This window comes from Diabrotica undecimpunctata, chromosome 9, assembly GCF_040954645.1.
Source record: "Diabrotica undecimpunctata isolate CICGRU chromosome 9, icDiaUnde3, whole genome shotgun sequence".
NCBI lineage: Eukaryota > Metazoa > Arthropoda > Insecta > Coleoptera > Chrysomelidae > Diabrotica > Diabrotica undecimpunctata.
The window spans coordinates 121,494,940-121,510,959 of record NC_092811.1 but is presented as its reverse complement, the minus strand read 5'-3'; the positions used below and the strand labels follow the sequence as shown (position 1 = coordinate 121,510,959).

The following is a 16,020-nucleotide window of genomic DNA, read 5'->3' as shown; positions in this document are numbered from 1 at the left end:
ATCTCACCGAAAAGTATCTAAGGTATCATATTATTAAAGGACATAATTATTCAACAAACCAGTTAAGAACCTTATTATCACGATTACCTCGAGTCAGGGCCGCCGCTACCATATGTGCCAAGTGTGCATCGCACACGGGCGGCTAACAATAGGGGCGGCCAAAAGCAGTCCACTGATGATAATACTTTTTTAAAACGAAAAGAAATTCAAATAATTACTTAAATAGTAATGATTCAGGTAATTCTGTGAACTCTAATATTCCAAACAATAATAATTATTCAGTACGTGATAATATTTAAATGCGTTTCATTTATCATGTACACTCCTTTTTTTTCATCCTAATCTAAAAAAAATGTCAGAAAATATTATTTATTGTATGAACTGCCGCCCTTTTGCAGGTACAGTCATAAAGCAGTTTCGGGAATTCCTTTTAATTCAAAGCGGCTGGCGGCTTTCGGACTTCAGTTATTTGGGATTTCACATGTAGATACTTTACAAGAATTTAGGCAAGTGATTGTAAAGTTTCTGTTATAATATTGTTCCTATGGTTATGTTTATAGATGGGTTATCATGTCTTATGCTTAGTCTTAGTTGAGAATTCGATGAATTTAGACACGCTTTTAATAAACGATTTTGTTTGTAAAATATAGTAGTGTACCCGTTTCTTTTGTACAGTAGGTACTGTATTTCGAAGTAACGTCGAGATCAGAGCAATTTTATTCGTATATGCCTTACGGCTACATATTATTTCTAGAAACATTATTTGGACAACTTATTTGAAGTGTTTTTGGATTTATTTTGTTAAATTCGCCCGGCTTCATTCTTAAGTGATAATTTCAAAACACCCGAAAGAAAAAGAAAACGACTTTCAGGCTTTCATCAATTGAAAGCCTGAAGAACGTTTCGTTCAATTGAAGAACGGTTCCAATTACTTCAACGGCACACAGACATTTTTAGTGTAATATATGCCATAACCAAAAACGATGGTGAACTTAAAACCAATTGTGAGAACGTGAATTAAGCCCTTACAGACATAAACAGCTCAGAGACTGACATTAGTGCAACCGATTTATATGAAGAAATTAAAGCTATTCAACCATTTTTTTCCGCAGAAAAAAGTCCTAGTGATATTCTTGAATATATTTACGAAAATAATCTTGTATCAACATTTCCCAACTTAACTATAATAGTACGTATATTCCTAACTCTACCTGTTACTGTAGCTACGGGTGAGCGGTCGTTTTCAAAACTTAAGATTATTAAAAACTATTTGCGATCCTCAATGAAGCAAGATAGACTTTCTGCTTTAGCATATAGAACATTAACATGTTATCTATAGAACATAAATTGTGTGCGACATTGGACATTAAAGATATAGCCCGACAAGTGCGTTTTTAGTTTTTTTATGTGTTTATATTTCTATTCACGGTTTATTTTAATTAAATGGACGTTTAAATTAGGATATTAGGATATAGGTACATATTTTCTGGACGTTGGATTATGGTTATTAAATTAGGATAAAGGAGGATTAAATTAGGATATTAGGATGGGATATTAGATATACATTAGGATGGACATCCTAATGGACGTTGGATCATGGAGATTAGTCTAAATGTTCCAGTAAGTATTTATCAATTTACAAATTATTATTGTTATATTATGCATCTTTTGCACATTTCTTTAAATAATAGTATGTATGTCTAAAGTGTTGGAAGGGGGGCGGCAAATATTAAGTTGCACACGGGCGGCGGCCCTGCCTCGAGTTATAAATACGGCAGAAGTAAGTAGAAATATGAAACGATAACGGTTTTACTGATATTCGCACGAACCAACCTTGAAAGCGGCAATAGCTGTACTGATCAAAGCACGCTCAATCGGAAGCTATGTCTCAGCGTTAGTAAGGTGCGTGCAGGACTAATATTTTGTGAAAAATACTTGGTGACGGAATTGCCCCGTATGACGGCATTACCCCGTCCTCCCCTACCCTACAGCCCCTCTCCTTGGCCTTCCTCAGGAAGTCTACAAACACTAGTATATTACATTCAGTTGATTTGCTATTCCGAAATCCAAATTGTTGGTCTACTAGCTGCTTTTCAAGTGAAGCTTTAAGATAGTCACATACAAAACATTAAAATATCTTTGGTATTAGACTAATTATAATAATGGGCCTGTAATTATTCACCAATGAATTATCTCCCTCTTTAAAAATAGGTGTTAAAAAACAATTTTTCCAGCATTCTGGAAATTCACCCTTATTTAAGGTTAGATTAAAAAATGTGAAAAAGAGGTCTGGATAATATTATAAAACAACAATTCTTAAGAAAGCTGGGAGGCAATCCATCAGGACCAGGACCCTTATTCACTAGAAACCTGTTCTGATAATGTTAAATAAATATCAGATATACTTAGTTATGTTGAAAACAGTCAAGTTAGTAAGACCAAGTGAAGGTGAATCACTGGGTACGTCACATATTTGAGTGAAATAGACTGTAGAAAAGTATTCTGCAAAAAGATTTACAATATCTGGTCCGTGACTGGATTCAACACCACCATAACTTAACACAGTGGGCAAGGAAGAGTTTGCCTAACTCTCTCATAGAATGGTGGTTTCGCATTCTATTTTCAGTATATAAGTTTTTAAAAGATCAGTTAATATGTTATTTCTAGTTGGATTGTTTCGATTAGAATTAGCGGCAAATGCATATGTGAGAGTTAAATGCATCCTTCTATATTTAATCCGGAATGCTCCTGTGGCTATTCTTAATGCTGTAGTTTGAATAACGTCAAGGGGATGTAATAAGGATTCTTTAGCAGATGTATATATTATGGAACCGTAATCTATTTTATATCTTATTATGGTTTTATAAACATGGATTAAGCAGTTATAGTCCGTTCCATAGAAAGAGTTTTCATAGGATTGATTCCATTGTGTCATGTTTTTACTATCAACGTAGATATTACAAGTATCAACGGGTGATATCAAATTCCATTCTTCAACGTACCTAGTTTGTTAATTATAAGTTAAAAGTCCATAGCAAACAATAATAAGTAAACAGAAATTGTTTTCTTATTGTAAATAACGTAGTTATAATAAACTGTCAGAAAAGACTAGGCATCAATGTTCCGAATTTGCTAAGACATGTATCTCCGATATGTTTTTCCTTTTCTATCATTTGCTGACCTCTCGGCTCTTCGCTTTTTAGGGTTAATGTAGTTATCCATGTTTCAAATTCTAGTGGATGATTTGGCGTCTTTTTTTGAACCTGAGACCTGTACTATTACTACAGTTATATTACAGTTATTTTTCGGTAATTGAAAATGCATTGCTACGTAAGTAAAATAAAACAAGCAAGTGTTTAATAGATCGTTTATACAAATTATAATAAATTACAGAATTAATGTTTTTTCTTTTTGTTTTCTTCGTTTGATTCGCTTGACTCACTGGAATCGCTTGATTCCTTGTGTTTCTTATTTTTCTTTCCTTTAGATTCGCTATTATCCTTACTTTCATCGCTACTATGTTCCTTCGATTCTTCAGACGAAGAATCGTCGTATTTTATGAAGTCTCCCAAGCCCAACAATTCCGGCAAACTAGACAAGACGTCGTTGGTTCTATCTCTGTCAGTTGTACTCACGTTATGGATTACTCTGACTTGTTTGTTCGGGAACAAAGGAAAGTGTGATCCTTGTACGGTAGGAGTGCCATTTTTAAGTAAATTCAGGTCACCGAAGTTGGCTGGTAGTAATCCAGTGATAGAGACTCCGCTGACGTTGGTTTGAATCGGTATTGGGATTTGGGATAGGTCTATGATGGAGCCGTTGTGGGCTGGATCGAAAAATGAAACGTCGATTTGTTCATGGCTAAAACAAAAGAATATTTGAACTTTATAAGAACATTAATAAAAAAAAATAGTTTTTAATAAAGCATATCTAGATTTAAGAATAGTATAAAAAAATAATTCTATTAACGTTGACTCTAATTTACGCTATAGAAATCAAGATCTAACCAAGACCTTAAGTCAAAAACCTAGAGAGAGAGAAATAGAGAAAGAAAGAGAGAGAAAATGAGACAGAGAGGGAGAGAGACAGAGAAAGAAAGAGAGAGACAGAGAGAGAGAGAAGGAGAGAGACAGAGACAGAGACAGAGACAGAGACAGAGACAGAGACAGAGACAGAGACAGAGACAGAGAAAGAGAAACAGACAGAGACAGAGAGACAGAGATACAGAGAGACACAGAGAGAGAGAGAAAGAGAGAGAGAGAACTTAGTACAGAAGATAGAAGTTAGAGAGAAGATAGTACAAGGAGATAGTTTTATATCTAGTTCTATTATAGTAAACTAGTGATGGGAAGACTTGGTTCATTTCGAGTCTTCCAGGTCAATCATTAAAATGATCCGTTCATAAAGATCCGTTCATATGAACGACTACTTAATTAAATTTGTTGTGTAAAGGTCAAGTGTGAATCAGAATAGACTACGGGACCATTCTCGACAATTTGAATGTATATAATTTTACAGTTTTGCATCGTAGGGGCTTCCCCGTTCCAATTAATTGCGCTATGATGAATTGACCGATCAACATGTCGCTATCACACAGTTCGTTTTGTAAACACTGGACAGCATCGTTCATAGGATCATTCGAAAGATAGGGTCACAGAACGTGATTGTATCAATCACGGGTCTTCGAAAGGATTCGATCTTTGTGAACGGATCGTTCGTGACCTTCTCATCACTAGTCGGTAGTATCAAACAGCAGCGCGAAATATACCAGACACGTGTTTACTACGGTTCGGTTACTTCGGTTTACTACGGTTCGGAACTTAAGTTCGGTTATAAATTTTAGGTAAGTTATAAAATCACTATAAAGTTACTTAAATAATATATACCAAACATTATTTCTTTGTAAAGCAATAGAAAATTGATACTCTTTTAGGAACTTGTACTGTTTTTTCGCTATATTGTTTTTTATTAATGTTCTTTTATGTTAAATAGAAAAATAGACAGTGCCCTAATAAGGCCAATTGATTGGCCTTATCAAGAGTCGACTGACCTTATTAAGAGCTGGCTGACATTATAAACAATTTGTTAACATAATCGTTTAAAATATTTTTTCTTTGGAGATATGTACACCAGGAAAAGGGCACAGTAGACCGAAGAGGCCATTAAAGCTGCAATGAATGCAGTACGAAATGGCTTGGCTGTTCATAAGGCAGTACTTACATTTAATATTCCTCGGCGTACGTTACGTAATCATCTAGCTAATGGTAATTCACAAAAACGACTTGAGCGGCTTCCAGTACTTACAAAACCTCAGGAAGATAATTGGCTAGGCGTATAGGAAGATTATGTAACGTGAATATGCCATAAACCCCCAAAATATTACGAAAAACCGTGTATGCTTTTGTGTTAATAGACAGGAATAAGGCATCCATTCTCGGTTAAAACGGAGATAGCTAGAAAAAATGGATGAAATTGTTTTTTTTTTCTAGGCATCCTGACATTGCATAGCGTCGGGCTCAAATACTCAATTTGGCCAGAGCTCAAAAATTGAATAGTACAGTTATTAGTGACTATTTCTAGAAATTTCGACAGATTTTATATGAGAAAGGCTTCGCAGGGAAAGCTGCTCAAATTTACAACATGGATGGAAAAGAATGCCAGCTTACACTGCATCACCTGTATTGGCTAATAAAGGTGCTAAAAGGGTGCATATCGTTGCACCAGAGCACGGCGAAAATATAACAATCGTGGCATGTGGCAACGCCATAGGCAACAGCATTTCCTATACTTATCATGATGAAAGAGCACCGAATTAAACCAGAATGGTATTGTAGTCTTTCAGCAGAAACAAAAATTGTAATGACCAAGAAATTATAGAGTGGTTAGATCACTTCTGCCGATCCAAAAATCCTGGACCAGCCCTTTTAATTTTTGATAGAGCTTCATCTCATTTAGACATTAGAATTGTGGAAGCCGCAATAAAAAAGATGTTTGTCTACCGTCCAACACCACCCATGAGCTCGATAAAGCAGTCTTCAGGAGTTTTGAATCTTACTGGGATGAGAAGTTGTTAAATTTTTGGGTGAACCATAATAACGAATGTACCATCAACCGAGCAAGATTTGGACAAATATTTACTCCGGTTAGGAAAAACGCAATGACGCAAAAAAATATTTGTTCTGGATTTAAAGCAACTGGAATATGGTCATTCAATCCAAATGCTATTCCGGATGCTGCCTTTGCACCTAGTTGTCTGACACAACAATAGCTTGAAACAATCGCCGAAGATTTTAAAGAAAATCCTACAACCGAACCAGAAATTGAAACAACTGGCAAAAACAATACAAATTTCGAAGAACAGCTATCCTGCAGTGGTGTAAACAAAAATAATAAAAGCAAAGTATTCTCGAGTAGTGAGAAAAGGAAAATTACCAAAAAAAAAAGGTCTGACCAAAGTTTTTCAAACTTACATCTCAGATGAAGACAGTGACTCATTGGCGTCTTACACAAGTGGTACAGCCTCCAGCGAGGATTATAGTGATGCAGTTTACACGTCAAATAAATATGATAAAAATAAGGTTGCAAAAATAAGTGAGACAGAGCCATGTGAAGAACGAAATGCAAGTTTTAGGTCCAGTGGTTTGCTGATTACACCGAAGTTAAAAGTATCAACAAAAAAACGTCGACAGGCCATTAATGCGAAAGCACAAGAAGTTACCAGAGATTTATTTAGTGCACAATGTCATAGCTCAGCAAAACCAAAACCAAATTTAAAAAAAGATTCATGGTACTGTTTCTTGTGTGATGAGGATAGAGTGGCTGATATGCGCAAGTGTGTTTGTTGCAATAAGGATATCCATATGTACTTAATGTATTGACAAATTTTTTTTTTAATACGAATAACAGTTTCTTTCACTAAACTTTGTATTTATTCTTTAATTCTTAGGCTTAAAATTTATTATCCACGTAAATTTATTTAAAAAATGAAACTTGCCTTATTAAGCTACTACATAGTTGCAAATAAGGCCAAATATTCAAGATTTATTCAATGTTAAAATTTTATATTTCTTTATTTATTTATTAAGTATTTTATCGTGAAATTCGATAGCTAAAATGTTAGGCAATACGCATATAAGACTTTTCCCCCCATATCTTTGCCGAATAAAATATTACAGACATTTAAACCTTAACGTGGCCTTAATTGGCGTCCTTACCTTACTAGTAAAATAAACAGGTTCCCCTGTTTTCCTGTTTACCGACACGATATGAATAAATATAAGTAGTCACAAAAACGAATAGACATATGGACCAGTTTTTTTAAGCTTTTGTATGAATTTCTTTCAGATATTCGAATTAATATAAAACCAAATACTAATTACACACACGAAAAACCGGACCATGCCGTCCACCTCTTTTTGTTCGAACTGCTCGAAAACACAAGGATCTACAGACCGAGCGTGTCTTATAAAATCCACGGCTTCGCGCAATCGTACTTGAGACACTGTGTCGGATGTTTGGTTGTTGATTCTGTTTGAATATTTGCGTTAACTAATATTCTGTGGTGTGAATACTTTTAAGTGTGGTTTTTGACCGTTGTGAAATATTATAAATTTAGTTTAGTATTTATAATGTAAACTCATAAATTAGACGAAATAGCACCTGTTCATCTGGTTCTGAAATATCAGGTTCAGTTTTCAATGAAACAAAAATCTTTAAGAGAATTGTGACTATGTATAATACCTGCCTATTATGTTAATTAGTAATAAGAAAATCAAATCGGCAAAACCAGCTTATTCAAATTATAGCTATAGCCTTTTGTTAAAGGATTTCAATTTATTATCCCTAACATTTGTGAAAGTTCTCAGGATATTTATATTTTCAGATTAGAAATTGTTAGTGGGACATCAGGTAACAATTAAAAGGTCTTTAGAAAATAAGATTTTTATTTAAACTAATATACTGAATGCAATCTATCCGTTGGTTGAATGGTATTTGCGAAAACAATATCCTATGCATAGTCCAGGTTTTTTTTGTCACAATCAGCACACTCGTAAATTGTGTTTTTTCTATTTTTATCGATAGAACATATTCTACATCGTTTCCTGTCACGTACTGGTTATATTTCAATATTATTAATGGTCTGACAACATTCCATCCTCTCTTGGTTGTATGTTCAGTCAAAGAATTGGCAAATTCAGAAGATCCTTTTTACCTCCTCGTAGATTCGCCACTGACTACCCAACGTTTAGATACTCATCATCATCATACAATTTGTATTATCTTATCAAAAAACCAAGCATTTGCAGGAAAATTGCACTTTCATATAAAAAAAACGAGTTATTTATCTCGTACTTTTTTTAAGCAAGGTGCAATATTTAATTACTTAATATTATTATTAATATAAAAAAAACAATATTAAAATCTTTAATAAAATTAGCAATATTAAAAAATTTGTTATATTATACATTACTTATAATATTAATATGAATGAGTGGAAACGACTACATTTAAATTTGGCAAATTGTAACTCCAGTTGACTATCACAGTTCACGAACTCACAAGTACGATTGCGCGAAGTCGTGGATTTTATAAGACACGCTCGGTCTGTAGATCCTTGTCTCGAAAACCATAGCGACAGCTGACCGCAAACTCCAGTGCGATGGATGTAAGCGTCAAATACATATCACATGCACCGACCTTTCTTCGGAGGATCGCGTCACCCGACAAAAAATTCGAGTTAAACAATAAGCTCAGCCAGATTGATTTATTTAAGTCTACCGAATTCACGGATAATATTGCTAACGAAGCTGTAGATCGCATAACACGTGCTAAAAATATTCTAATTAGAGGCGTAACAGAATCTTCCTCTGGAGATGCACAACGCAGAAAAGATGACGACGCGAATAAGGTTAAGCTTGTTTTGGATACTGTTGGCTGCCAGGAAAAGCAAATCACCTTCTACAGAGTCGGCAAAGCAAACCAACGATTTCCCCGAATGATAAAGGTAGTAATGGGTTCGGAATACCACGTTAAAGATATTCTGAGAAATAAAGCCAAACTTCTGGAGAACAAAGCCACGGAAAAATTCTCAATAATTGACGACAAGACGCCTATCCAACAAGTACGTTTAAAAGAACTCCGAAGTGAGCTAGAAACTCGCAAAAATAACGGTGAACATGATTTAACTATTAAATACATCAATGGCACTCCCAGAATCACGAAATTTCGTTTATAATTTTTCCACCGACAAATTTAATGACTCGCTATTTCTATATACTAATTTAGATTCACTTTCCGCTAAGTTTGACGAATTTGTATGCACAGTGCAACTTCTTAAACCGGACATTATTTGTATTGCCGAATCCTGGCTTAAACCCACAATTCCTGACTCCTCTGTTAATATAAATGGATATACAATATATCGTAAAGACAGAGAAAATCGTGTGGGTGGCGGTGTATGCATTTACTTATCTAATATTATTACCACAACTGTCAAAATTAACATTAAGCTAATAGATATTACTGGAATAGATGCAATTCACTTATCTGTTACTAAAAATTCTTTTTGCCTGAATTTAGTATGTATATATCGTCCACCTACTACACTACTTGCACACGATAATGTTTTCTTCACAAAACTAGAAGAACTATCATCTCTTGATAATCTTATCATTACTGGAGATTTTAACTTCCCAGAGATTACCTGGCCAATGACTTCATTATCTGACGCCGAAAACGCTCATAATTTATTTAAAAGCTTTGTAGTAAATTCAAACCTGATACAACTCATTACAGAACCCACTAGATTTAGAAATAATAACCAACCTTCTACTTTAGATCTAGTGCTTATTAATGACGAACATCTGATTTCATCTCTCGACGTCAGTTCTCCTGTAGGAAAGTCAGATCATGCAGTTATAACGGCTCACATTCAGTTCAATCAAATATTACCCCGCAAAAATAATATTGTAACATATGCTACTACCGACATTTCTGAAGTGGACATCGAACTCTCTCAAATCGACTGGCATTTATTTTTTGCAAACTTAAATGACCCCTCATTAATGTGGACTGCATTTCTCGATAAAGTCCACAATATAATTTCTACAAATACCACTTTCCGTAAGAGTTATAAAAACAACCTTAAACCCTGGATAAATCGAACAGCAATTAAACAAATTAACCACAAAAGACATCTATGGCGAAAATTTAAACACACCGGGCTTCTTAGTGATTTCCAAAGCCACCGCAGATTTTCAAATAACTTAAAAACATCTCTAAAAACCGTAAGACAAAATTTTGAAGCAAATGTTATCGAAAGCGGTAACATTAAAAAAGTCTACAAATACATACGTTCCTCCATGACGTCTAAAGTTTCCATTCCTCTACTTCAAAAATCCAACCAGACTTTATGCTCTTCTGACAAAGAATCTTCCGAAACTCTCTCTTTAGCATCTTCACAGGTTTTGAATAAAGAATCGAATGATGGTTATCTACCTGCTATTAACTGTAATCGTGTCGGCGCATCCTTACAGCAAGTTGAATTCACAGTGGATCATGTCAAACAACACTTAATTAAACTTCTCACAGCCGCTTCACCCGGTATAGATGGTTTAACACCAAAACTGTTAAAAAGGTGCGCAGACACGCTTGCAATACCCTTAACGTTAATTATGTAAAATTCTTTCATCCAGAACTCCTTACCCCCTAGTTGGAAATTAGCTTCAGTAACCCCTGTTTTTAAAAATGGCAACAAACTCGATCCCAACAATTATCGTCCTATTAGCTTGCTGCCAGTAGTTGCCAAAGTTATGGAAGCCATTATCTCCGAGGAGATGACCAAATTCCTTCTCCAGGAACATGTTATTCCAACACAACAACATGGATTTGTCTCTGGTCGCTCTACTCTAACCAATCTCTTACATTGTGTTAACGACTGGACGTCATCCCTTAACAGTTCACAGCCGGTCGACGTTGTTTATCTAGATTTCTCTAAAGCCTTTGACCGTGTACCTAAGGGCAGACTTCTACATAAGCTAGAACATTTCGGAGTTCGCGGTACTTTACTACCCTTAAACGCCTAAAAATGTGTAGTGCTTCGAATTGGTAAAAATAACCCACTTGTGCCGTACTTTGTTAACGGGCAGCCATTAGTTTCAGTGTTTTCGTATAACGATCTTGGTGTTATCATAAACAGCAGCCTAACTTGATCCGACCATATTACCTCTATTTGTAAACGTGCGAACTCCAGACTGTATCTTATTCGGAGGTGTTTTTCGAGAGTTTCAATGCAATCATTCTGTAAACTTTACACTCTTTACGTAAGACCCATACTTGAATACGCTGGACCAACGTGGTATCCTGATCTGGTTCGAGACAAGACTATGTTGGAAAACGTCCAAAGAAAAGCCACTCGAATTTCTTTGGGACCGAGAAGACCTTCTTATGCAGAAAGACTTAGTATGGCTAACCTAACTTCCTTTGAACTTCGCCGACAACGTGGAGACTTAATTACAACTTTTGAAATATTAAAATTCAATTTTGGAAATCTCGATGAAATTTTTATCATTAATCAAGATGAACGCCTCAGAGGTCATCAGTTCAAACTGAAGAAAAAAAATTTTTCTACAAGATCAAGGCAGAACTTTTTACCAAATAGAGTTTTTGAGTGCTGGAATAACCTTAACGATAACATTGTCTCTGCTCCCTCTACCAACTCGTTCAAAAACAGACTTGACCGTTTTACATTATAGTTAAAACATTGTTTATCTTTTAAACCAAAAATTGTAATTTTATTTCTTTTTTTTGTAATTTTGTTATTTACTAGTAGGTTATTAATGAAATTTCTTTGTTTTTGGCCATAATAGGGACTTAGTTCCTCTGCCCTCACTTATGTATAATAATAATAATAATTTATCATGCAGCCTATTTCTTTTAATTTCTGCAAACTTTTTTGTTTTTGTCTTGGTTTTATGTAATTTTAGAAGGCTATGGGACGTATCCCTACTTTTTCGAGGTAAATAATGTCTTATTTTTTGCAATTTTTTTATATGCGCTTTTCTGTGGAACGTATCCACCGAATAAAACGAGATCTTACTGTACTAGTATGTATCTAAAAAAAAATACTCAATTCCAAGAATACACATTCAATGAGAAGGCATCCGAAAATATAATAGCCGCATGACTATCAAGGAAGAATGAAGAAAAACAATAAAACAAAATAATATAAATCGTACTTACGTTTCATTATCGAAGTTAGTGTCATTTCCAATATCCGTCAAAATTCCTATTTCATAAACAACTGTTTTTATCACAAACCTGCAACAAAAAAACAATAAGTTCATTTTGTCCATAAATTGTTTTACAAAACCTACAAATCCTTTGAGGTGTTGTTAAAATCCGTCAAATTTCCCTCGAGAACATCAATTTCACCATTTTCAGGACTTAGAGGATCCACTGAGGAGCTAGATGTGACTTCCTTCGGGTCTTGCGGCCTATCGGGGATGTAGTCAAAATCGTCTTTCAAAACAGCGGCATCGAGCCTAGCTGAAAGGATCGCTACAAACAAGAAAGAAAGCCGCAACATTTTTGGTGAATTTTGTGGCGTAAACTGCGAGGAATGTTTTCGTTATTAATCTTTTATATTTGCCAGATATAATTTAATTAGCATCAACAACGTATGAATATTTTACGCAGCGAAGTTAAACATTTGTTAGAAGAGTGTTAATTCTCGCAAATGGTTTTCGTCGTTTCTTTTATTATCGGTAATTTAAATATCAGCATCAGTAAGAGTGGCAAAAACATTCTTGGAATTATTTTAAATCACAGGTTTCTATTTTTAAAGTTAAATATCTACACACTAAAATACACAAACATTATTGTCGTATATAATATTTATATCATAAGAGAGAAACTTTTGCCGGCAATATTTTCAACCGGTATGAAAGTGTGTTGCCTGGCAATTTTTGCGAATTAAATTTTGACAATTAAATCACGAGATGTCAGTCGCACAGACCACTAGAGTTTGGTGATTTGTGGTCAGTCGAGTGATTTTGTCAAAATTTCATAAGCGAAAGTTGCCAAAAGGTAACAAACTTGAATAAAACCAGAAGAAAATTTTGCCGGTAAATAATTTTCTCTCAAATGATATTCGACAAGACTATTTTACGAGACAATTAATGCACCATGTCACGAAACATAATCTTTATTTATTTGTTAACAACATCCAATCCGTTGGTATATAGCCAGTTTCATAGATCCAGAATAGATGGACAACTTACAGAACCTATGGATATAGGCAGCGGAATATGACAAAGGGATTCATTAAGCCCCATGCTCTTCAATTTGATTATGGATGAAATCATCAAAAGCGTTAACAAAGGCTGCATCGTCTACTATCCAAACCAATGTGAAGACTTTCTTCTCCGCCAAAAATGCCGTTGTAGACTTCATCCGTAACTCTGCTCTTAGCAGGTACTAGTTTCCTGGGTAAGAAAACACCTGAAATCTGCGGACGGCAGGGATTGATTCACTTCCTCTGATCTTCTTCTTCAAGTGCCATCTCCGCGGCGGAGGTCGGCAATCATCATAGCTATTCGAACTTTTAAGACGGCTGCTCTGAAAAGTTCATTTGATGTACATCCGTACCACTCTCTCAGGTTGCGCAGCCATGACATTCTACGCCTCCCTATGCTTCTCTTTCCTTGGATCTTTCCCTGCATGATCAGTTGGAGCAAGGTGTATTTCTCTCCACGTGTAATATGTCCGAGATATTCCAATTTTTTTGTTTTTATTGAATTTAAAATTTCCATTTCTTTGTTCATCCTTCTCAGAACCTCTTTGTTTGTGACCTGTTCTGTCCATGATATTTTCAGAAAATTCTTCTGTACACCCACAGCTCAAATGATTCCAGTTTTTTCATTGATGTAGCATTCAAGGTCCAAGATTCCATTCCATAAAATAAGGTCGAAAAAACATAGCACCTCGCCAACCTAACTCTTAGTTCCAGTTTTAAATCCCTGGTACATAGCACTCTTCTCATTTTGTTGAAATTTGCTCTATCCTTTTCTATTCTTATTTTTATCTCCTGATTGTAATCATTTGTGGAGTTAATCATTGTTCCCAGGTATGCATATTTGTCCACTTGTTCGACGTTGGTTTCGTTTATTAGAAGATTCTCGTTATTTCTTTGAGTTTTCGATATTCTCATAAATTTCGTCTTCTTGACATTCATTGTTAGACCATACTCTTTTCCATACTCTGCTATTCTGGTCACCAGTCTCTGAAGATCTTCAATGTTTTCGGCTAAAATCACAGTGTCGTCCGCATATCTAATGTTGTTAATGGGAACTCCATTTACCTTTATTCCAGCTGTTTCACCCTCAAGAGCTTTTTTCAGGACCTCTTCGGAGTAGGCGTTAAAAAGAATTGGCGACAATACGCATCCCTGTCTTACTCCACATCTAATTTTAATTTCTTCTGACAGCTGTTCGTTAACACGTACTTTTGCTCGCTGTTTATAGTATAAATTTGATATGATCCTGAGGTCGTTGTAGTCAATCTTCTTTGATTTCAGGACATTAATTAATTGTTTATGTCGTACTTTATCTAATGCTTTATTATGGTCAATAAACCATGCGTATATATCTTGATTGACGTCCGGGCATCTTTGTATTAGTATATTAAGTGAAAAAAGAGCTTCACGTGTTCCTAGGCCTTTACGGAAACCAAATTGTGTATTATTAACGTCTATGTCCAGTTTGTGATATATTCGGTTATGGATGACTTTAAGTAGTAACTTTAGCGTATGGGACATTAAGCTAATGGTGCGGTAATCGCTGCATTCTCTTGCGTTTTTCTTTTTAGGGAGACAAATAAAAATAGATGTTAACCACTCTTTGGGTAATACGCCTGAACTATAAATTTGGTTCAAAAGTGTCACTAAAACATCTATGTGCTTCTCATCTAGAATTTTTAGGATTTCTATAGGAAGCATATCAGGTCCAGGGCTTTTCCCGCTCTTCATTGTTTTTAATGCGTGCAATATTTCTTCTTTTGTAATATATGGACCTATTTCTTCTGATGTAAGTTCTATGTGCTCCAGATCTCCTCTTTCATCATCGAACAATTCATCGATATATTCTGCCCATCTTTGTATTTTCTCGTCCGTATGTGTTATAGCAGTACCGTGTCTATCCAGAATTGCACAAGTGGGATTTTGTTTTCTTAGTCCTGCCAGTTCTTTGACTTTCTTGTGTAGGTTAAACAGATCATATTTATTTTGAAGGTCTTCGATCTCTTTGCATTGCTCTTCAAAGTATTTTTCTTTTGCCTGCTTTATCGTCTTTCTAATCTCGTGGCTTATCTCTCTGTATTTATTGTTATCCTTGTTTTTAAATTGTCTCCGTTGTTCCATCATATTGAGTATCTCGTCATTCATCCATTCCTCTTTTCTCCTTGAGGAAGTCTTTAATATTTCTTTACAGGGTTCCAGTAGAAAATCTTTAAGTCGATTCCAGTACTCGTCAATATCGTTGGTGTTTGTGTTCAATTTGTTGCAGTTCACATGCAGTTCATGTTGGAGGCATTCTTTTACTTTAGGTTCTTTAAGTTTTCTTGTGTCTATTGTAGGGGTTCTTTGATGTCTTTTAATATTTTTAAGGGTGAGTGTAATTTTGGCTATAAGTGACTTGTGATCTAAGGCCACGTCTGATCCAGGATATGCTTTCACGGCTTTAACAGCATTACGGTATCTTTCATTGATCATAATGTAGTCTATCTGGTTCCTGACTACTTTCTCCGATGTATCTGCGGGCGATCGCCATGTATACAGTCGTCTGTTTGGTAACATAAAAAATGTGTTTGTAATAATAAAGTTCTGCTCTTGACAGAATTGTAACAGACGGTCTCCTCTCTCGTTTCGATTTCCCAGACCATAGTTTCCTATACACTTTCCGCTTTGTCCCTTTCCAATCTTTGCATTGAGATCACCTAGGACTATCGTGATTTCTCTTGTTTTCG

At 35.3% G+C, this 16,020-nt stretch overlaps 1 protein-coding gene across 1 annotated transcript; it reads right to left on the bottom strand.

Moving 5' to 3' along the window:
• Positions 1-3,353: 3,353 nt before the first annotated feature.
• LOC140451366 (uncharacterized) lies at positions 3,354-12,637 on the bottom strand. Its single transcript, XM_072545126.1, has 3 exons — positions 12,375-12,637; positions 12,241-12,318; positions 3,354-3,861 (listed from the first exon to the last, which is right to left on the bottom strand). Exons 1-3 carry the CDS (start codon positions 12,584-12,586, stop codon positions 3,396-3,398), a joined length of 756 nt encoding a protein of 251 aa, XP_072401227.1. The 5' UTR covers positions 12,587-12,637; the 3' UTR covers positions 3,354-3,395.
• Positions 12,638-16,020: the final 3,383 nt, after the last annotated feature.